This window comes from Athene cunicularia, assembly GCF_003259725.1.
Source record: "Athene cunicularia isolate RWA chromosome Z unlocalized genomic scaffold, athCun1 chrZ_part3, whole genome shotgun sequence".
Taxonomy (NCBI): domain Eukaryota; kingdom Metazoa; phylum Chordata; class Aves; order Strigiformes; family Strigidae; genus Athene; species Athene cunicularia.
Genome location: NW_020799144.1, coordinates 10094759 through 10117027, shown reverse-complemented (window position 1 = coordinate 10117027; position 22269 = coordinate 10094759). Strand labels below are relative to the sequence as shown.

Here is a 22269-nt window from a genome sequence, read left to right as displayed (position 1 = left end):
AAAAAAAAAAAAAAAAAAAAAAAAAGAGTTTAAATAGCATTTAGATAGTGAAAATCAGCAAAGTAAGTTAGAGAACTAAAAATCAATAACAACGCACACCTCTTGCATTTTGAAACAGAAATAGTGTACTATTTATATTTAAAAAGAAAATGGATTTCTAAGCTTGCTTCTGTGTAAGGATGTAAAATATCTTTATAATGTGCTATTTAAAATTATACTTCTATTTACAATCTATAGTAAAGTCATGCTATGAGACATTTCAAAAAATAGAACTTGTATTACAAATTCAATCAATGCAGCATTTGATTAGAACAGTTAAATCCTTGCTATATACCCCCAAGAAAACTAACAAGCAAAATGATGATTGGGCTGTTTTCCAAGGGAAAGCGTACAATATGTGTTCCTTTTTAAAAGTCATTGGTCAAAATCTCCCAAATATGGATGGTACCTTTATATATCCTTTGATTCCATGGGAGCTGGTGTAAAAACACCCCCTTTGTGGTTTTACTCAGTCCTTGTACTCACTTTAGCCTAGCTCATGTGTATTAGTCTCCCTAAAACTACTGCATTGGCCAGGGATCTGCTGGGTACATGATCCTCAGCCCCTTCACACTTGCAGAACGTCGTCCTAGATTGCTCATTTGAACAAGCATCCAGCAGTAAGAATGATGAGGAAGAAGAAATCCTCCAGCGTCCCTTTAAAGCCATTTTGGAGTGGCTGTGTTGCTTCTGTGAATTGTCCACTGAGGGGTCGTTGTTTGCACAGGGAATGAAGATTCCTAATTCCAGCTGCTAAATTACATGACTAAAGCTAGAAGATGCAGGCATCTCTCAGACTGGTCTTCGCATGACCATAACTTGGATCTATATAGATTTTAAACCATTTTGTTTTTTTTTTTAAATGCCTTTGAACTATTTCAACTATTGTTTTCCCTTAACACTCACATAGTTTCCTGGTTTTCCAGGGAATTACCATGTTTTACACCCCATCTTCAAACAACCATACTTAACAATGGTAGCATCCTGCTTCATCACTTACCTTTAACTGCTGAGCCTCATGCTATTCCCACTTTCACAGCACTGCCTTAATTTTTTCTAAACTAAAATGTACAAATCATTAAAAATGAACTGGAGCATGACTGCAAAATTAGATGGATTTTCTACATGTTCACACCTATCATAAATTCCAGTGGAGCAAATGAGATAATTGCAGGGGAAGGAGTGAAAAGTTAAAGAATTGGGCTCTTAGCAAAGCAGATACAGTGAAGTCTCAGAAGCTTGAAAAGTATCAAGGGTTGTTAAAACATTACTGTGAGCGAAGGAAATGTCACCAAAACTACAAATACAGCTTGTGTGTAAAGCTAGCAGCTTTGGTAGGCCTTTGAAATGCTTTGAAAATAGATTTTAAAGGGGATTTTTTTTTTCCTCCCTGGGTTTACATAATTAATTTTAGTAAGCAGAATTTTATTGTATTTTTGGAATCTGTTGTTTGTAAAGACATCCACCCCTGTATAGCAGACTGACAGCCACTGGGAATACCCAAGTGCGTACAATCCTGTGTATGTCTAATTCTTTGTAGAATTGGGATCTGTGCATTTTTGTCCTTGCCAGTACCAGGCTTTTTTTTTTTTAAATTTAAAAACTATTTTGACTTTTTAGACTATATGAGATTGAATTAGCATCTAGAGAGAACCATAAGTAGTTTATGTTTGTTCCTCTCTTTTCTGTTAATTTTCTCTAAATACCAGGAAAAAAATCAACTTTAAAAAGATAAAGGTGTCCAACATCTGCTGGCTTTGATAATTTTATCCTACAGTTGTGTTAATAGTTTACTGCTCATAACTGTTAGAACAAATTAAGACTACTCAGCTTGAGTAGCTAAATAAGCGCTGGGCTTCCCCTGCCGCCCCTTCCTCATGCACATCTCAAGCAGCCACAGACCCACTGCTAGCTGTGAAGTGGTGCAAGGGGAAGAGGTGGAATTGGGCACAAGTCATTTCGCTAGGAAATCTGTTCTGAACTTTAAAATCTTATCCTGAAAATTCAAGCTCTCTCTCTGTGAGATAAACTTCAGAAATTTAAGCGTACTGATCATACACTGAAATTGGCATTGCTGCTGAAGTGGTACTAAAGAGTAGGAGAAGGGCTGTCATTTATATACCGTGCTTCCTTCTGCTGAGGTTAATTCAGTTACTGTCAGAGTCTGACTCTTCCTTTTACATGAGACACAAGTGTTTGTGTTTGAAGCCAAAATGACGATAATGCAGGTAGCTTTGAAATAGTTTATTTATTAAATATAACAGCAGGAATAACAAAACACCGGCTTGTCATTGTCAAAGTTGTTCCAAAAACTCAATCGTATATCATAATCAGGGGTGACTAGGTGGTTTACTAAATACAATGCTTTCTTAAGCTTAGTGATCTGTGTGCTTGATTCTGAAAGCACAGTTTGTTTATTTTTTGAAAAGAGGGTGATACTCTCTGATGTTTTCATTCTAGGTTGTCAGGTTTGAAATACTCTATTTTCTGTAGAATTTGTATTTAATAAAAATTAAAGTTATTAACCTGATTTAAAATGCATGTAGGTAATACCCCTTCTAAAGTTTAATTTCTTTCAAAATTTCCATTAAATATCATGTGCAGAACTTAGCCCCTTTCTCTCCCATATTCTAAATCTTCTTGAGCTTGAGATAATGACATTTCCCACAAAGTGGGAGAGATGTAATAACAGTATAATTCCTAAAGATCATCTATTATCCAAATGAGTGTTATTTGTTTACTTTCTCAAATTTCTGCAGAAGTAGCCAGACAAGTGGGCAGATCCTGCTGTTAGCATCACAGAGAAATGTCTAGCTAGGGACAAAAGAGGTTTTGTGGGTTTTTTTTAAACAGAATTTGTTTCTTCGTTCTCCTATACATGTATGTATACATGTATGCAAGGTATGTATTGCAATATTCTTCCATATGGTGGAATGAGTCCTGTGTTTCTTGTCCAGGGATAAAGCATTAATTTTGTTTGAAATGCTAGTACTGTTGTAACTTTTGGAATTTTAGATGTGGAAAGACAGATGTGTGTGGAAGGCTTTTCGATTTTCTAAAACCAGTTTTAATTTTGTGCTATACTCTAAATTAAATCAAACCTCTTACTGTTGCTATTTATAGGTTGCTGGAGTGTGTCAGACTGCTCTTAGAAAACCATAAATATGGAAATTATTTTTACAGGGATCTTCGTCTGAAGCACAGAGGAGAACTTGCTCATGGAAATAGGTTTGGTCAACAGGAAAGGCCAACACAGAGAGAAATCTTGTCTCAGTGCTGAGAATCTAATACAATTTTATGTGAAACAGTGTAGATGAAAACATGTAGTTTGATTTATAGAGGTAGATTAGAAGTTGTGTAGTGTGTGACCCAAATTTGATCTCTGAAATACTTTAGCAAAATATAAAACAAAGACTTCTAACACTGTGGTAGCCATTTGGGGGGTTGAAGGGTTGTATAATTAATAGTAAAATGCAATTGAATAGGAAATTTTTTTGTTAAGAATTGATGATAGCCTGTCTGAGCTTTGTAGAGGAAAAGTTACGTGTTTGTGCTTATCAGCAGGCTGTGCCTGCAAAAGAATGTCATTTTGAGAGCTAATTTAGTTTAGTCCTGGTTAGAATTAAAATGTGTTAATGAAGAGTCTCTTATACACTGTGGTGACTGTTATTGCTGATGGAGATGTCCACAAAAAAACACAGAGGAAACTAAATAAATGAAAGTATATGAATTGTAAACTAACTTGCATACATTCGATTGACACATATTTTATGGTTCACCACTGGTACTCTTCAAGTGTACAAAGCCCCATTTCATTGAGAATGGAAGTACGCACACCAGTGGGAATTGTAAAGCACCTCTAAACCATCTTATAAAATACAGAAGTCTTGAGGAGATACATTAAAATGTTACTTCCTGACTGCTACCATAACAAGAAAATTAAAACTTCAAGCAGTCTTATTTCTTGCCATTCGGACTATTAATAGTTAAGTGCTGTCAATCTTTATAACAGAAATAGAGTTTGAAAACCAAAAAAGATGAATCCGAGTTGTATTTTCAGAGACAGAATAGGTAACTCTGCAATTTAATTCATTTTTTTAATGGAGGAGAGGAGAACAAAGATTTGTGGTTTATTTCACTTATAATTTAGAGCTCCAAATTAATAAGTGAAGAGATTTAGTCATGAGAATTCCACCTGTCTTATGACCTTGATGGTGGCAGCTTAGACCCTCTTATAATACCTACTCCTTCAGTAGCAGCACAATTAATTAATTTGTCATCGTGTGTACACATTAGAACTGCAGTTCCCATTTCAGTAGTGTTTAGAATTTGTGCTGATTATGGTGACTGAATTATACAAACCAATTAATACCATTTCAGTCCTTTTTTATACTGAGTGCTAAAACTGTGTTGCCTCTTGTATTTTTTAATTTGTGTTGTGCTCTTGTTATTCCCCTAAGTGATGTTCTCCAGTTAGGAGCATCATCCACCTCTCAGGGTGTTGAGACATACAGTCTAAGCACATTGTTCTAAATTTGATAATGCAGGTTAAAAAAAACAAACAACCTATAGTATGCTGAAAAACAATTAGCACTTGTTTTTTGTTTGCTTCTAAACACATTAATTTAGAGGTGGTTTTGGGAAGCTCTGCAGAACACTGTCTGGTGCAAGCAGAACCTGTTCCTGTGCTTTCTTAAGCCACGTAAAATGCAGTAAGACTGTGATATGGGTGTCCTCTTCTGGGTCGGGGTGAGCTGTTATTAGAAACTGATCCTCTCTCCCTGATGTCCACCACTGACCTGCAGTGGGGTGGTGCTGCCACAGGCTGGGGCAGAGAGAGATCCCTGACAGGCAGAGGTGTCCAGGTAAGGCCACTTGCAGGCGGTTGACCAGTTTTGTCTGACACTGTGCTGAAGTACCTGAGATATGTAAACACCTTCCCTTTTCGGAGATCTCCTGTAGGAATGCTTATCTTGGGCACAGCAGGAGGGCCAAGCTGGGCAGGGACATCTTCATGGCATGAGTACTCAGTGCATCAAGGGCATCCATCCTGGAGCTTCCATGCATCCTGCTTAGCAGGTCACCCACTGCAAGCCTCAGAGGGTCTATTTTGGCTGGATAAGTGCTGCCCTGCTTTCTGCAGCAGCCTTAAATGTAGTCATTTAAACCAGATTGGTGGTATGCTTTAAAACACACCTCCTGTCTTCCTTTGACCAGACAAACACATATTTTCCCAACCTGAAAAAACCTTTTAGTACAGCCAGCTGGGAAGATGTTAATGTGAATCTAGATGAGCATTGTTATTTTCACAGAATTATCAAGGTTGGAAAAGACCTTGAAGATCATCCAGTCCAACCATTAACCTCACACTGACTGTTCTCAACTCCACCAGATCCCTCAGCACTATCTCAACCCAACTCTTAAACCCCTCCAGGGATGGGGACTCCACCACCTCCCTGGGCAGCCCAAACCAATGCCCAACAGCCCCTTCTGGAAAGAAATGCTTCTGACATCTAGTCTAAATGTTTCCTGGTGCAATTTGAGGCCATTCCCTTTTGTCCTATCACTTGTTACTTGGTCAAAGAGACTCATCCCCAGGAATTGAGGTGCGGCCTCACCAGTGCCGAGTCCAGGGGTCAGATCCCTTCCCTGTCCCTGCTGGCCAGGCCAGTGCTGACACAAGCCAGGATGCCATTGGCCTTCTTGGCCCCCTGGGCACACTGCTGGCTCCTGTTCAGCTGGTTGAAAGCTTTTTCAAGCTTCTTTAAAGTACCATTACTGAGAAAGGTGAGGTTTTTCTTGCCAGGTAGGCAGGGTTCTCCTGTTGAAGCAATATTCATTCCATTTTATTCTCCTCGGCCCGAGCTTTATTCACTGGGATTTTGACTTTTGGTATTTTTACAGTTAGCAGATGTGTGCAACCTCTCCATTACTCATGCGCAATAACTGTGGTAATATTTTTTGAACTACATTTGTTTGTTTTCCTGGTGTGTGTGTGTGTGTTTACTACATGAGTTTGTTCTATTCAGTATAACAAGTCATAGGGTAATATGTGTGTATTGGAACAGATACGGATATCTATAGTAACTTCATCTCAGTAGGAATTCGATCTCAATGGGAATTGAAATGTAAGCAATATTCAGGATTAGTTTGTTGACTGTGGATTATTGTAAATTGTGCAATATATGTGGGTCAAAATGTGGTCAATAAATTGATGGTATGAGTAAAAAAAAAGGATAATAATGTCAATACAAAAAAACCCTGTCCAAACCCATATTTGGAAGCAAGTAAATTGAATTCCCATCTTTTGGAAAGGAAGTAAATTTAAATTAAAATAGATATATTGAAATCTGTCATACTTAACCATCTTTTAAATTATTTTATTCCACCAGTATTAGGTACAAGAAAACTAAAACACACCATGTTCTAGAGTTGGCCAAACAACTAAAAAAAGATAGAGTAAGAATTACACAGCTGGCAGAAGAACGTGCCAGCTTCTGTGCCATTATGTCATCAGCTTCCTGGTGGGTATTTTTTGTGAAATCATTTTTCCTGAATACTGGAACCAAAATATGGGCAGTAAGACTACTGTGCTTCAATGCTGCTTCTTCAAAGACTTCCCTACTGAGAAACTTATTATCTGCTTGTCCCCCAGTGTTCCCAGAGATTATGAAAAATAGTATTTTACGAGATTTTTACATTGCACATGCACACAGAACTCGAAAAAATGTATTAAATACACATCTTATGATAACCTTTACTCTCCCTGTACACCATTGGATTCTTTCTTTAGCAGAAAGATAACAAAAAGTAGTAGAAAGTCTGGCACCTTCATACAAGTTCTTGAACTTTAATTCTTTTTAAGTATTTTTAACAATTCAACAGGATAGGATGCTACAAGTAAGAGCAGGGATCTTACTAAATTTAACATTTCACATATTGATTTTATATTGTGTAGTCTTTCTTCTAATATTTTAGTATTTTTTTTAAGTACTTCTTTTAGGTGTTGGTTTTTTTTTCACTTTTAAGTTACTAAATACATATGTTCTGTGGTGACTATAGAAAAGGCTTTTCTGGCTTCTTTTTCACCCAGTTTAGTAGAAGCTTCTGCTTGTATTTCTTTTGTCTCAGCTGCATGACACCAGCCTTCAAGATGCTTTTTGTGATACCAAATTACTGAATTTTATACCCGAAGACAGTAATTAAATTATACTGGTGTTTGCAGATGTGTTTGGTCAGCTGTTCTCCAAAACAGTTACCAGAATCTTCTACAGTTGCTGCAACTTGCATGACACATCTTTTTCAAACACTGATGGCATCTCCATCTCAATTGTGGCTTAGATATGACATTCTTGCCTGCTATTTTGTTTTCTTCATGTTACTTTCTTCTTTCTATTTTTCCTTTGTTTTTTTACTTGTTTGTTCATTTTTGGGTTGGGTTGGGTTTTTGTTTGGGGATTGGTTTAGTTTTTTGCTTTTCTTAATACATAAGTATGTGTCAGTTCCTGAACTCCGTTTGAGAGGTTAATTGCAGCTTATGGAAGCGCACAATAGTGTTGTTTACACTTCTTAGCACTTGATATATTCCTGCTGAAGATTAGAGGGATTTGAAGGCTGCAGTAGTGACTGGAAACCCTTGAGACCCACTTCAGCACCTGGAAATTACTGTGTGATGGAGCCACTCTGGTAATACCCTTCTTCCTCAAGTCAGATTAGCTTCAAGATATTGGTTTCCATGAGACAGGCTTTGCAACATCTTAAGCAAGATCTGGCCCTGAAATACCACATATATTTTTTGAAGAGTATTGTACATCCTTTTGCATAGAGAGGGCTCTAGGAGATAAGATCTTTTGCCCATCTGTCTTGTTCCTACCTGATAGCTAAAGTTATTGGTGCATTACTAATCACATATCATCTGGCATATTTTTCCAGCTTAATTATTTATTTCTATTTTTTATCCTGACTATTTTTTGAAGAGCCATACTTGTATAATCCTTAGGTGGAAGAAGTGCTCTTGTATTCTGTGCATTACTGACAGCCTCTCCATCCTTGCTAGCTGGGGTAGGCAAGGAAGTATTTGATTCATTACCATGGCACCTATCCAGTCTCTCCCTCTGAACCCTGAGACAAATAAGGAGTGTATCTTGCTGAAAATTTAGTGTGGAGATCCATTAAAGGTTTTCAACTATCAAGATGCTGAATTTTGGATTGACACAAGGCTGATGTAGCAGGCAGAAATGTCCAAGTCTTCAACACGAGAAGAATTTATTGCTTGTCTTCAGAAGACAAGTGCTACACTGGCCAATTCAAAACCTGTGGTCACTGTTTCTAATTTAGTGCCCATATTTTGAACCCATTACTTTTTGTGATTCATGGGCAGCAATATCGTTAAGAGAAGGGGAAGAAAAAGTTTCCAAGAAGTCAAGGAAAGAGATCTAGTAGCTGTAAGAAATGTAAGTCCACAGTGGTTCCTCCTTAAGACATGGTCATTTCAGCAACCCTTAACAATAGAGTAGAACTAGATCAGAGACTAAATGTCAGCTGTTCTTTGGCAAAGAAAGTAGAGAAACAACATGTGACAAAAAGTGCCTACTGCCTCAGTTTGTGTCTTTCAGAATGCCTGGTGCTTAATAATATATATGTATGTGTTTGTGTGTGTGAGAGAGAGACTTGAAAAAAATGCTACCAATGTAGTGAAAAGCTGTTCGTATTTATTTTCATTAAAATGTTTGACAGAATTTCTTTCTTGTCTTGATCCATCTCAGTAGAACTTTTTGTGGACAAACGTGATGTTGGGAGAGGGAGAACTTTAGTAGCTGGCACAAAAATGAGAATATTTAAAGTTTTTGTTTTTAATGGTAGAATTTTTGTGGTAAGTTTAAATACTAAATGTTGGTCCAAATCAGTGTAAAATTTTCAGAATTGTCCTTGAACGTTACTAGCTCACCATTTTCTGTGATGCTATATGGACCTTTACTTGTATTAATTAAAACATTAGTTGTGCTTCCCAGTTTTTTATATATTTTTTCTACCTATTGAACTGGACAGTGCTTGTATCCATGGATCATCAAGAACCATGAGAACTATTTGAAATTTACTAGATGAAGTCATATGTTGCAGTTCCACTTGGGTTCAGTTGCTTAAAGAATAGGAGAAGGTTTAAAGACTTACAAAAATATTTTTAAGGGGAATACATAGATAAGTAAATATTATAGTATATAAACATTCTTGTAAGACAGAGTTGTATCAAAGATGCTCCTGTAGTTACTCCATACAATAAACTAATGAGTCAGTTAAGAATAGATGAACTGCCTCTCAAAGTCTCCTTGGATGCCTCAGGAAACTATGGCTCAGAAAAAATTTTTTAAATCATGATTTATATATAATTTCAGAGAAGAATACTAGATTTACTCTCTGAGTCTTTTATTAAATAGACTTGAGACCTGTTTAGATCTAGACCTTTGCAGAAATTTAAGCAGCTACTGACCTCAGGGGCACAGCAAACCAAAAAATATGGACTCTAAATTGTCAGGCAGAAACAATGCAAGTCATATTTTGAAAAATGAAATTGTGACTTTGTATGAGTAAGCCTCTTTCTCTCCATAATGCAGTAGGATATTTGTTTCAGCTGTTAAAATAAAATTTCAATTCTATACAAAAGGTAAGTTTTAGGTATTTTTATAAATGCATGGAAAGGTGAGCCTACTGGGAAGAGAGGGGACGAGCAGGTTTCCATCCTGGAAAGGATGGAAAGGAAGGAGCAGATGTTCTGACAATAATGCACTATTACATACCTATATTAGTTCGGTGATTCTGCATTAAGATATGGTTGAACTGAGACACTACTGATTTTCCTTTTATGAGATGTACAAGTTAAGGTTTCATTTGCTGAGTGAGGCAGGCTAAATCCAAGATACTCACTAGAGTGTGTGCACTCCATACAATGCACTTGGTTGACCTTTATGGAAATTGGTGAAATTCTAACCTCCTTACACTTTTACTGTTTTATAAGGGCCTGCATGTTTACAGCCTTCACCACATGTACAGCCCTTTTTCTTTCTTTCTTATCAGTGAATCTTGCCATCAGAGAGAGGGCATGAAGAAGCCTCCCTCTTCCATAGCACATAATTTGAAATGCCTTTTTTATTAAAGTAATTTTTCACAATTGTCATTGAACTTCCTTCTCCAGTTTGTGCACTCTGTATTTTAAATTACTTTCTAGTACCTATTCTGAACATGTATTTATGTAGGTTACATTATTTCAGCTTTCATCTGATTCTGAGATGTGAAAGATTCCGTTAAATTTTTTATGCAAGATCACAGGAAAAATTGCTAATTATTGGTAACCTAATTATAATTCTTTTGCTAGCTATTGCTGCTATTAATACATGCATTACCAACACTGATGATCACTGGCATTTCAGTTTGTAACATAGTGCTGCTGATGGAGCTAAAATACGCTATTCATTTGTAAAACAGTGAAGTTGATCATAGACTTATAGTGACTTGACAGTGGTCCTTAGCTAGAGCTTGACAGTGGTCCTTAGCTAGAGCTGACTAGATGATGCCTGTGTAGGTATATCTGTTTCTATTTGAAGAGACCCCAAAGAGTGGGTTGAAATGTGCAGCAGCTCACTTGTCATCAGAGATTGCCCCTGGAAAGCCCCTGCAGACTCCTTCTTTTTTTCTCTCCCTTGTCTCCAGTGGCAGTGTCATGAACAGAAGTGAGCTCCTCTTTCATGAGATAAACAATCGGTATTTTTTGTCCCTGTATTCACAGTCAAAGCATAATTTCAGCTCTTCATTTTCTTTTAGAGTTATAGGTACATTTGCTTGCCAAAATGATCCTCTTCATCATCTGTTTCGTCAGATGTTTGTGCCTTTTTCCTGTAGATCTCACACTTGCCGCTAACCTCTCAGCTTTTTAGATTTCTAGATTACTGTCACACTTTGGGATGTAATGGAAATGTTAAACGTATTGGCTGATACTACCAGTTGTTTATTGTAACGGGATGACGTTGTTTGTGGGCTACAAAGTAGTATAGGAGTAGCCAAGAGCCACTAGAATCTCACAGGGTGCAGGATGGTATGACAGATTTGGGTATATATTTGGTTTTGAGAGCATGGAGTCACGTATGGAGGCATGGAAGGAATAACATTGAATTAATATGGTTCATTTAAACCACCAAAGTTCTAAATATTTATGATATAAACCTGAAATCTGTGCCCTCATAGGTTAGAGTTTGTATTGCATTTTGATGTTACCATGAAAAAGTGAACAGAAAGTATTTGCAAATTATTTTGCTATTAGTTACCTCGTGACTCTCCCCAAAACATTTTTATTTTATATTCTAGGCTTTCTCTCTTTCCCTTCGCCAGTGGAAAGTACAGATTTGTGATTATATGATCTAAATAGTTTATTATTCTTCTCAGTTAATTTATATCCTGTGTTCACAATAGCTGTAACAGTTTTAAATAATTTGTCTTGGTAGATGGATTTGCTAAGAATCTTTAAATTTATTTAGTTCTGCTAAACATTGTGGAAGATTATACTGAATGCTCTGTGGAAATATTTAAACTGGATGCCTGAAGTGTGAGCAGGACTGAAGCCATATGCCCAGTGACTCAATGTGATATTTACAAGCTATGTTGAATTACTTAGCAGTTTGTTGTTTTGTTTTTTTTTTCATAGCCTTTCATGTCCCCTCGGTACCCTGGAGGGCCAAGGCCACCTTTAAGAATACCCAATCAGGTAAGAATTTGTCACTGATGTACTGTTGTGGTCCAGGGTCGTGGTGCAGCACTGGGAGGAGGCAGTGTTGGTTTGTTGGCTACCAGCGGCTCATTGGCTACAAAAGTTGCTTGATCCCACTCCATCCCATTTTGTCCAACCATTAAGTAGTTATTTTGATAAGGTGTGACCATGCCACACCCAGTTCACTTTCCTATGTTCGATTAGTGTCTACACCTCAAAATTTATTGTACATTAAGCCTGTTTGCAGAAGGAGAATATACTTGCCTTCTGTGGTGCTGCATTAACCTCAGCCAGCCTACACTACTTGCTCTGAGACTGAAGGCAGAATGCCCTCATAGCTGTTACACTCTCTAAACTTTACTAACCACATCAGGTAGTTACCTCTGAGAAAATGCATCACCCCATCCTATTCTCTGTTGGATAGGGAAAGTATATTTATTTCACAGCAAGTGTGGAGATTACTGGTGAGACACAGTTATCATAAAGCGCTCAATGGCTCTTCTAGACACTCTCAGAACTTTATAAAAGCATCGAGTTCCCAATTTCCTCCCATCTCCATCAAAGTCTATGCATGCCAGTATAACAAGAATGAGTAATGAGCTGCTGTTCGTCAGCAGAGACCTTTATTGGCCCATCTGTGAAAAGATGGTTCTGGAAGCAGATAGCAGTGTATTTTTAAGTTCTCCATAGTGCAGATAGAGGAGGAGAAAGCAGTTGTCAACAGATGAAAAGTTAGAGATAAGCAGACAGAAAAACAGTGTAGCTCTGAAACTAAAACTGGGTCATTTACAATATTGGGAAAGTTTGATAGGACAGATGGAATGGGTTTTTTTGGTGCAACTTAGACTTCCAGGACTGCCTTTCTTGTCACAGCTTGATGAGGAGTCTTATCCGCTCCAACCTCAGTTCTGGCTATTTTTTATATATGTGTAACACAATGTCAACAACCTTGTCTTTAGCACTGGCACAATATTGCCAGAATGTTGAAGTTTAAAATTCAGTGAGTTGGCTAGATGAGGTCACAAGACTTCTTCCAGTGTTCCTCCAAATCAAACATGGTGATGTTTGGGAGCTGGTTAAGTTACCTGTACCATAGCTACTTTTTAACAAGGGAAATGTAATTAGCCTTGTTGAAATGATCATCAAGGGACAACAGAAGAGTGCAGTGTCATTAGCACTTCAGTGAAATATTTGTTACAGACATACTGTAACTCAGTACAAAATCCTTTCTGATTTTTGCACCTTTCAGTTCTGTCTTAGCCAAAAATACACCAGTATTTGGGCTTCACATATTCCTTTGTTTTGCTTTCTGTGTTTCTGAAGACTGTAAATACTGGCAGGTAGAAACTGGATGTGACGAATACTGAGAAAGTGCTGCCAACCTGCAGTTTTAGTATCAGAAGGTTTTTGTCTGCACATTGTGATATTTTCAGTTCAGAACTGTGACATAATCACATAATCTTAGTGAAATACAGCCTTTGCAATTAATTTACATTATACTGCATTCATGAATTACTGCTTTTAATAGTGCTGCCATTACTTATGTTGCAGTATAGACGGGCAGTGTGTGGAAGTAATAAACTATTGTGCAGCTTTAAGGCTGAAATTTTGATGAGTTGGAAGTCAGTAAAAATCAGAGTTAAAATTCCCACTGTAACTATATCCCTTAGTGCCTTGCAGTAGGGACAGTGTTTCTTAGGTGAGGAAGGGTAACACAGGACACACGTGCACAGCACTGTCCAGTGCTGTATAAGGGTTATCTGAGCTAGATCTAGGCTTTGTAGCAGGAACGTCAGCACCAACCGACTGCCACAGGAGTGCCCCTAAATTGTCTCCAGTACTCGATCACATCCTTTGTTTGCTGTTTGGCAGTGCACTGTGCTGTGCAGGTACACTTGTTTTTCTTGAAAAGAGGTATGTCTGAGGTAGACCACAGTCTCTTCTGTAATTATCCACAGTGTGATGACTGCATGAGTTAAGTTGCCGGTCACATGTGCTCACAGCAGCAAATGCCTCCGTGTCCTTGCATGTCACCTGCCATCTCTGGCAGAAGTGACCAGGTCCCGCTTTGCTAGTATTTGACACTTCTTCGTGCACTTCATGTATCGTTCTTATGTGTCATCCAGACTTGAAGCCACTGAAGTACATGTAAAATTCTGGTTTAAATTATGGTATCTTGCATTGTTTATTCCATTCATCTTGCAGGGCAGTACCTTTTGACTGTATTACCTTTGAGGCAATAACATGTATCATTGTTTAATTTCCTACCTCTTGTGGAAACCAACTATAGTATTTGCAGATAGGTTCCCCTTTGTATGTATCCAAGTCTACTACAGTATTTCTAGGTTATTAGTAACTTATCCATTCCCACAGTAAGCAATACACCTATTGCCTGAGTAGATTACTTTTATAATAACAGATTTCCTCATTCTGGATACATTTTTACTGAAAATGTGGTGTTGTTTTGAAATGCTAATTAGCACCTAGTGGATCAGCTACAAAGATCCACTCATAAAAACATTTTTATAGTTGACTAAACTGTAAGTTAGAGACTGTAGAAATTATCTTTAAACCTAATTTCAGTTACTGTAAGCCCAAAGGGCAGATTAAAATGTGGAGAAATAAAAGCAGTGTGTGTGATTTGGACCAGAGGTGAAATGACAACACACTGTACCTTCACACTTGAAGGCAAGATTTAAGAGCAAGTTCTGTAACTGTTTGTTATCTCCCATAGATGAATAACAAGCTTATCTTGGCACTGGTGCCCTTCAAGAGTAAGGTAGAGTGAAAGACAAAATGTCCCCCACGTCGCAGCCCTAATTAACCATACCCTGTGAATGCTGTGCAGTTGGCTCAGCTACAGCTGACTCTCCGAGAATCAGTGTCTGCATCCTGACCTGAAAGGAATGTTAAAATTAAAATAATGAGTAAAAGGGAAAACTGTAGCAATATAAGCTTTGGATAACTTGTCACATACCCAAGAAAAAGACAGTCTTTGCAGGTTAAGTAACAGGTAAGCTAAAGTGAAGGAAGTGTTGTGCAAGGGGAAGCAAATTAGGCAAATATATTTTGGAGATTATTTGTACATAATTGAACAGAAGTCCAAGAATTTGTCCATATGGATCCATAGTCAGGGTCATGGGACATTCAGGACTTCTAGTTTAGTTGGGCATTTAGGACATTTAGTTAGGGCATTTAGGAAGTGTCCTGGTTTCAGCTGGGATAGGGCTTTTTTTTTTTTTTTTTTTTTGTAGTAGTAGTAGTAGTAGTAGTAGCTAGAATAGTGCTGTGTTTTGGATTCAGTATGGGATTTGGTATGAGAAGAATGCCAGTAATACACTGATGTTTTCAGTTGTTGCCAAGAGAACAAGGAGTTTTCAACTCCCCGTCTCCTGCCCGTGCTCAGGTGTACAAGAACCTGGGAGGGAGCACAGCCAGAGCACCAGACCCAAATTGGGCAATGGAATATTCCCTATCATATTCCATCATGGTCAGTATATAGAGGAGAGTTGGCCAGGAAGGAGGGGATTCTCTCTTGCTTCCAGGATTGTGGTTTCAGGATCTTGGTTTTCTTCAGGATTTCTAGCCAGGAACAGGCTGGTGAAGTGCTAAGGCTTGGACAATAGGTCCAAGCCAGAGTTGACCTATAGATTAATCCTGTATATTGCATAACTGATAACCATTGTGCTCAGTATAGGTATTATACTAAGTTATAATAAACCACCCATCCTGATGTAAAAGGTGGAAGTGTTGAAGCCTGAGCAACAGGACCTGAACCAAAACTATTAACTCAGAGTGTAATCCTTAATGAAATATGCATGGGGATGTAGCTTTCCCTCCCTTTGTATGTGAATAGAACAACAGAGTCATGGAGGCAGGTGTCTGTCCCCAAGACCTGATGTGAGACCTTGCACATAATCCCATCAGATAAGCAGAGAAACGCCCTGAGCTTCTCCCTTGAGCCCTGGCGAGGCTCTGGGGGAATCTAATGTGAGATTGAAACCAGGTATTTCCACTTAAAACAAAGGTGCCAGCTATTCTGGCTTGCTGATTTTGGGGTATACAAGGCTGGACCCGCTCACAGTGACTTTGGCAGACTCACCTACGGGTGGAGGCACTGCGTAGGATTTCCCCCTTGCCGGGACAGGCTCTGCAAACCCTCGCTGTAACCGGGGCTGCCCAGCCACTGCGGGCTGGGTGATGGTAACGTGTGCAAGTGGGGATGGATCTTTCTTAATCACTGTTCTCTCTCTCCCAGCAAGTAATAATTTGATGCGTTACCCTGTATTTTCCTATTTAAGTGCACTGTTCTGTCTTTTCTTACTGTATATTTTTTTTATTATTCTGTAATATTATTTAGTTATTTCTAGTAAAATACACCTGCTCCTTTTTCACTCTGGTGTCTGAGTTTAATTGGTCTCCCTAATCACCAAAACAGCTGGGTATCTGTTGGCAGGTGGTGAGCCATTGCAATATGCATTACCCGTTTGTACTTCTGTTATTGTTTCATTTTATTTTTTTTTTTCTTATCTCAACCTACATATCTCCCTTTACCCTCCAATAATACTACCCCATACTCCTGGAGGGGGATGGAGAGTCAGCAGCTGTGTGGTGTTTGGCTGCAGATTGGGTTTAAACCATGACACAGAGTTAACTCTACCACATTACTGTTGACTCAGAAGAAACATCTGGGAATTAAAAACAAAATATCTGCATTATGCCTTATATATTTCAAAGCATTATATGCTCTTAATAAATGGTTTCTGTTCCTGCAGGCACTCGGAGGTGTTCCAGGAAGTCAGCCATTATTGCCTAGCGGGATGGACCCAACACGGCAGCAAGGTGAGTGAAATAATTATTTGGACCATTCAGAAGTACTGTGTTCTCAAACTTGCACCTTCTGTTCTGCTTACTGCAGCTTTTTCAGCTTTTTGTTAATTAAAAAGGAATGATTTGTTGAAGTTGTTTTAGAAGGTGTTTGTGTATTGCATAGTTTTTTAAGTTACATCATTTTATCTGCAGGGCATCCAAACATGGGTGGGCCAATGCAGAGAATGACTCCTCCAAGAGGAATGGTTCCATTAGGACCACAGGTACCTTTCACAGATAGATACCAATTTTTATTGATAGGCCTGTACTTATACTATATTACTCTGGCTTTCCATAGCTTGAAGATGGCCAGGATTTGTTTTTGTAATCCCATTTTAAAATAGAACTTTCTGTTTTACAAACATTAATTCTGAGTTGCAACTGTAAAAAGTCTTAAAATGAAAGTATCAGTCATTTGAGTTAAGTGTTGAAATTAAAAGAGGAATCTCTTTAACTTGCTTATTTCAGAAAAGTTATGTCTGTCCTATAGCCAGTGTATGTTGTAATCAAAGGCTGACATTTGTAAAGGAGACCAAGGACTGATTAGGTGTTTCCTCATCTTCCAAACCTAATTACTTATGCTGTTTAGGAGGAAAGGATTAATACTTTTAATTTAGGCAAACTCTTTGTACCAAAATTAACCCCCAAAGTTCTGTAGAATTTTGATTTCATCTGCTATTGATCTAAATTTTTGGTGACTGCTAGAGTGATTTTATTGTAAAAAGAGAAGTTAATGCTGCCATTTCTCCCCCTTGTCAATCGCAAGCATCTCTTGCTCTGTTTCCAAGGAGCAAAGCAACCTTTAATTGCAAGAATCATCCTTCTCCATGGTGCTGACCTGGTCATAGTTGTTCATAGGCTCTTTCTTCAAAAGTGTGAAAATATGAGAGGATATTTGTCAGTATTACATTTCAACAGTAAACTAGGGTAGAAAACAAATTAATTCTGATGCATACTTGAAATATGAATCTAAAATATTATTCTGTATTTTATCATCACTCTTAGTGAGAGAAAACTTAGGTGGTGGTGGTATATACTGGTGTTGTCAGTATTTTGTTTTACAGTATTCTTGTTGTGCCCCCACTTACCCATTTCAGATAATCTCTCGAGTGACTTCTTTTTGTTCCTTGTAATAGCAACTGAATTTTAAATTATTAAGTAGCTTTGCCTTTCAAATCTGGTCATAAGTGTCTTTACAGTTTTGGGTCTTCTTGGTAGAAACCAGTTGTGCATTTCTACACATCATCTTCTGTGTGACCAACAACCCTTTATTAAATACATTTGTTTTTTTCTGTAGCATTGAAGTGTATTTACCACTTGCCTTCTGGAGGTAGAAAGAGAAGATTTGCAATGCTGCCATATGAGATTGAGCTGATACTTTATGCAGCATCATTAGTCACGCAGCAGGCAAATCTCATGCCAGTGTTTATAAGGATATTTTTTTCATTTTTGCTCTCTAAAATCCTGTGGTTTTGTAAAGTTCTTCTTTCTTGTACCGAACATCCTCTTAAAATGGGGAAATATGTAGCTAATCTACACAAAATTTATGTTCACAAATCAATCTTTTCTATAAATGGTTCATCATCTAGCTTTGTATATGGCTTTTAGGATCCTTTCAGAATTCAGTTCTAAAACCAAATCTGATGAATCTTTCACACCTACTTTTAACATCCTCTTGCTACAGTGCTGTAAAGTTGACTCAGGTCTGCCCATAGTGGGAGGCCGTGCTGCCTTCTTGCACAAGCAGTCAACTTGCAAAACACTTAATGTGTTGATAGAGAAAAGCTTATGTCCAATATAGCAAGTATAACATGCATATGCTTGAAAACTTACAGAAAATTTACCTCAGTGTTGTATTTTATGATTCTAGTCTGTGTCAAACTAAATATTATGAAACAAAAAGCAGTGAATGGTTGTAAATGCTTGAAACTCTGAAAAGCTCCAAAGAATTAGCTCTTTTCAAGCTGTAGTTATGCTAGATGAATGGGGTACTACCTCCAGTCTCTGACTGCTACTTCTCCCCATCCCTTATATCTGCTGGTGATCCTCCCACATCCTCCAGTCAAAAAGAATCAGATCATCTTAAATATTTAAAAAAAAAAGTTGGCTAACCTGGCTCATTTTAGCCACCTAACATTAGGAAGCATTTTTATGAACAATTTAACTACAGGATAAACAGTGGTAGTGGTGACTTCGAGTAAAAAAACTGTAAGGAACAAATTGAGGCACTAACTTCTGCGGAGAGCATAGCTGCAGCTGAAGGAATGTATATATTGGTAGCCTTAATGACAGCACTCTTATTTTAGGACGAAGGAGTACATTTGATGAGGATTAGCCATAATTAGAGTTAGAAGTACATTTGGTTAGGATTATTCCAGTTCTACAGGATTCCATAGAGATCTTTAACCCCAGTCAACACAAATGAGTCCTGAATTAAAATAAAGAGGGAAGATACCAGACAGACCACATAGGGAGAATGCCTCATCCCTCCACATCAAGATGGAAAAATGAAATAAAACAGATGGCTGTTTTCTTACAGTCAGACTGTGTTCTTTTCCAGATCCAGTCTTGCCACTGGGGACATTACTGTGCCCAGCCGTTTTTACTAGCCACCAGTTACTGCCCTATAGTTCTGACAAAGGAGTGGCTCAGGCAAAATCATCTAGGATAACCTAGGTTAAATAGGAGGTTAATCTGGCTGACATTTGCCTGACCGTGTGCACCAATCAGTCTACCGGCTGCACACTGAAAGGAAGGAATGGGTAATGATTGATGACCAGCAGCTGCAGATAATACGATCTTCAGATGGCACTGCTGGGTCTGGAAGAGGACATTTGTTTGCAGCCTCTGTATTCTTGCAAGCCAGCTATCATTTAGACATTTCTAGGTAGCAATGAAGAAAATTTTTAAGTTCAGGGGTTCTGTCTGCAGTAACAGAAGCTCTTCTAGTTACAGATCAGTTCTAGATAGCTGATACATCATATCAGTCAAGGTATAAACAGCACCAGAATAACACTTTGAATATCATTGTTGGATTTCTCCCATGTATTCTTGGCTTCATGTTTACATGGTTTCGTGAATCAGACCAATATAGAGAACACCCATAAGCCTGAGTCATATAGTTTATGGAGTTTATCGTATGCTATACATGAAATAGTTTCATTATTGGAAAATAAACCACAATACTGACCTAAATCTTTTTTTTAAGTAAACCTCTTCTTTGTCCCCATTCTCCTTCCAAAATGCACAGCTGTTCAGAGAATTTAGTATTATCCATTCTTTTAAAATACCAGAAAAATGTAGCAGGATTGACACAGATTAGGAGTGCATTATGATTGTGAGGTGAGTTAGACTGTTCTGCTTGTATTCCCCTGAAGAAAATAGGTCTAATTTAGTTTTTCATGTAAATAATGCAGTTTGGCTTTTTTTGCATTATCAGAGCATAAATTCAGATTTTATAGGCACTGGGCAATTCATTTGGTGGCATTACTATGACATTCATTATCATATTTAATACTTTTCATATAGGTTACCATAGACTTATTAGACTGGCTGATTAGAAAACTAAAGTGACAGTTATGTTGTATGTTATAAAAGTGGTATCATATGGTATAATTTTATACAAGTATTTATTGATATCCTAACAAAATATAATTAAAAATAATTCTATTTAAAATCCACGATGTAGAAGTCTTAGAAATACAGGTTTCTGATTTTGAATGAGCTCCCTTGGTATAAAAGTTGAATACATTATAAAACCTGCCCCTTGCAGGCTGTTGCCTTCACCTGCATATGTGTAAATGATCTGTCCTGAAACAAGTGACATTTTAAGTATTCTCAGCCTATTTCTGTTGTTTGTAATTCTTTCTCCTTGGGGTTAACTATTATTTTTTTAAGTCAACAATGGAAACTCCTGAAAGAATGAATTACATTGGCCTATCCAGTCAGCAGTTATGTAGGGATATCATTAACCTGCTGTCCTTTCTTTCCCCCTCCTCTTTGGTTTTGTTTTTTTGTTTTGTGGTAGTCTGACCCTTGGTTATCATTGCAGAACTATGGAGGTGCAATGAGACCCCCACTGAATGCTTTAGGTGGCCCGGGGATGCCTGGAATGAACATGTAAGCACAATAATAAAATCTTATAATATTTAGAAAAATCATTATTTCATTGTAGAAGTAACATTTGGGATACATAAGACAAGGAGAACATGCTTGGTTAAGTAACATGCTTTGATGACTAGTAACTGCAATTTAAAAAAGTGAACCCACGGCAGTTTCCTTCTTCTGCATGCATCTCTTACAGCAGGTGCTTTGGTGTCCCTGCAGGTCTGTACAAATACTCAGTTTCTTTCACAGGTCAAAGTTCAAATATTGGGAATATTTTGTCAGTATATTCACCGATGTATCCTTGGATGCATTTTTTTAAAAATACATTATTTACATTTATGTTTTTACTTTACTGATTAAATACTCTGTTAAAAATGGTCAAGTATGGTTCTTTTCTGCAAAATAAAGAAGTACTTAATTCTGGCAAAATAAAACCATTGTCTAGAACTATTTATAAAAAAAGACATATTTGAAAGAGGTGTGGATGATTCTCTCTCCGTTGCTGTTTTTATTTCCATAACTACATTTATTTCCACTCTAAACAGATAAAAGAGTATTGCAGATATGAGTGTAAGGTTTTCAGTGTTTCTATGTACTTTTGGGATTGAGTCATCATTTGGTAGAAATTGATGTAGACTGAATTCATTTAAGTTATACTGACTTATTCCAGGCATGGATTTAGTCATGGGAGTGTATTATGCCTTTTATACCTGTATACAACCCTGCTTTCTAAGTGCGTAGAAAAATTTAAGATAGAAAATTAGTGTATCTAGAGTAGACTAGATCTAAGATGAGGATTTTAGCATACCAAGTGGTCTAACATGATCAGTCTTCTGCACTTTAGATAAATCTTTTGCTTGTTTGGAATTGCTTGCATAATTAACAAGCCTGGAAAAAAAAAACAAAACAAACCAAAAACAACAACCAAAAAACCAAACAAAACAAACAAGATACTCCTTGTATTATTTAGATTTCTCTCTTAAGAGATTCACAAATGTTAAGGGCTGCTGTAGTTACCTTTAGCATACCACAGACCAGAGATTACCAAGTCATTCTTGTATCATGGCCTTACCTCTACTGAAGTCAGTACATGTTTTCATAGCCGACATTTTGCAGACCGTGTGTTGCCTTCTACAGAAGTCAACATGGTGGTCCAGCTAACAAGACACTAGAATGATTTTATAATCTAAAGCAGAGAACATGTTATTCTCTTACTCATTTTATGATTTCACCTTTCAAGAATGAGTTTTCAGCAGATTGACACAGAAAACACGGTGAAGATTTTTATATGCTTGTTATCATTATATTATACCCATTTTTACTCTTATTTTTATAGGAAACATAAATGAGAGATGATAATTTTCATTTCTAGTAAATAGTTACCAACATGAAAAAGTAAAAGAGGTAGTGAGATAGATAATACCATTAACAAGATATATAATCCACCATATCCTTAATTTCTTCTGATTTCCAGACATACCTTGAATTCTTGAAGCAAA

The 22269-nt window shown here is 37.5% G+C and overlaps 1 protein-coding gene across 3 annotated transcripts in view; it reads left to right on the top strand.

Annotated features, from left to right (window-relative positions):
• SSBP2 (single stranded DNA binding protein 2) overlaps positions 1-22269 on the top strand; it is a 192313-nt gene that overhangs the window by 129994 nt on the left and 40050 nt on the right. For 2 of the 3 annotated variants that reach the window (XM_026866518.1, XM_026866517.1), the window contains 4 exons: positions 11732-11791; positions 16570-16636; positions 16817-16887; positions 20691-20782. In XM_026866518.1, coding sequence (XP_026722319.1) covers positions 11732-11791; positions 16570-16636; positions 16817-16887; positions 20691-20782 — 290 coding nt within the window. The remainder of the gene's footprint in view (positions 1-11731; positions 11792-16569; positions 16637-16816; positions 16888-20690; positions 20783-22269) is intronic. The other variant, XM_026866519.1, reaches the window with a different exon arrangement.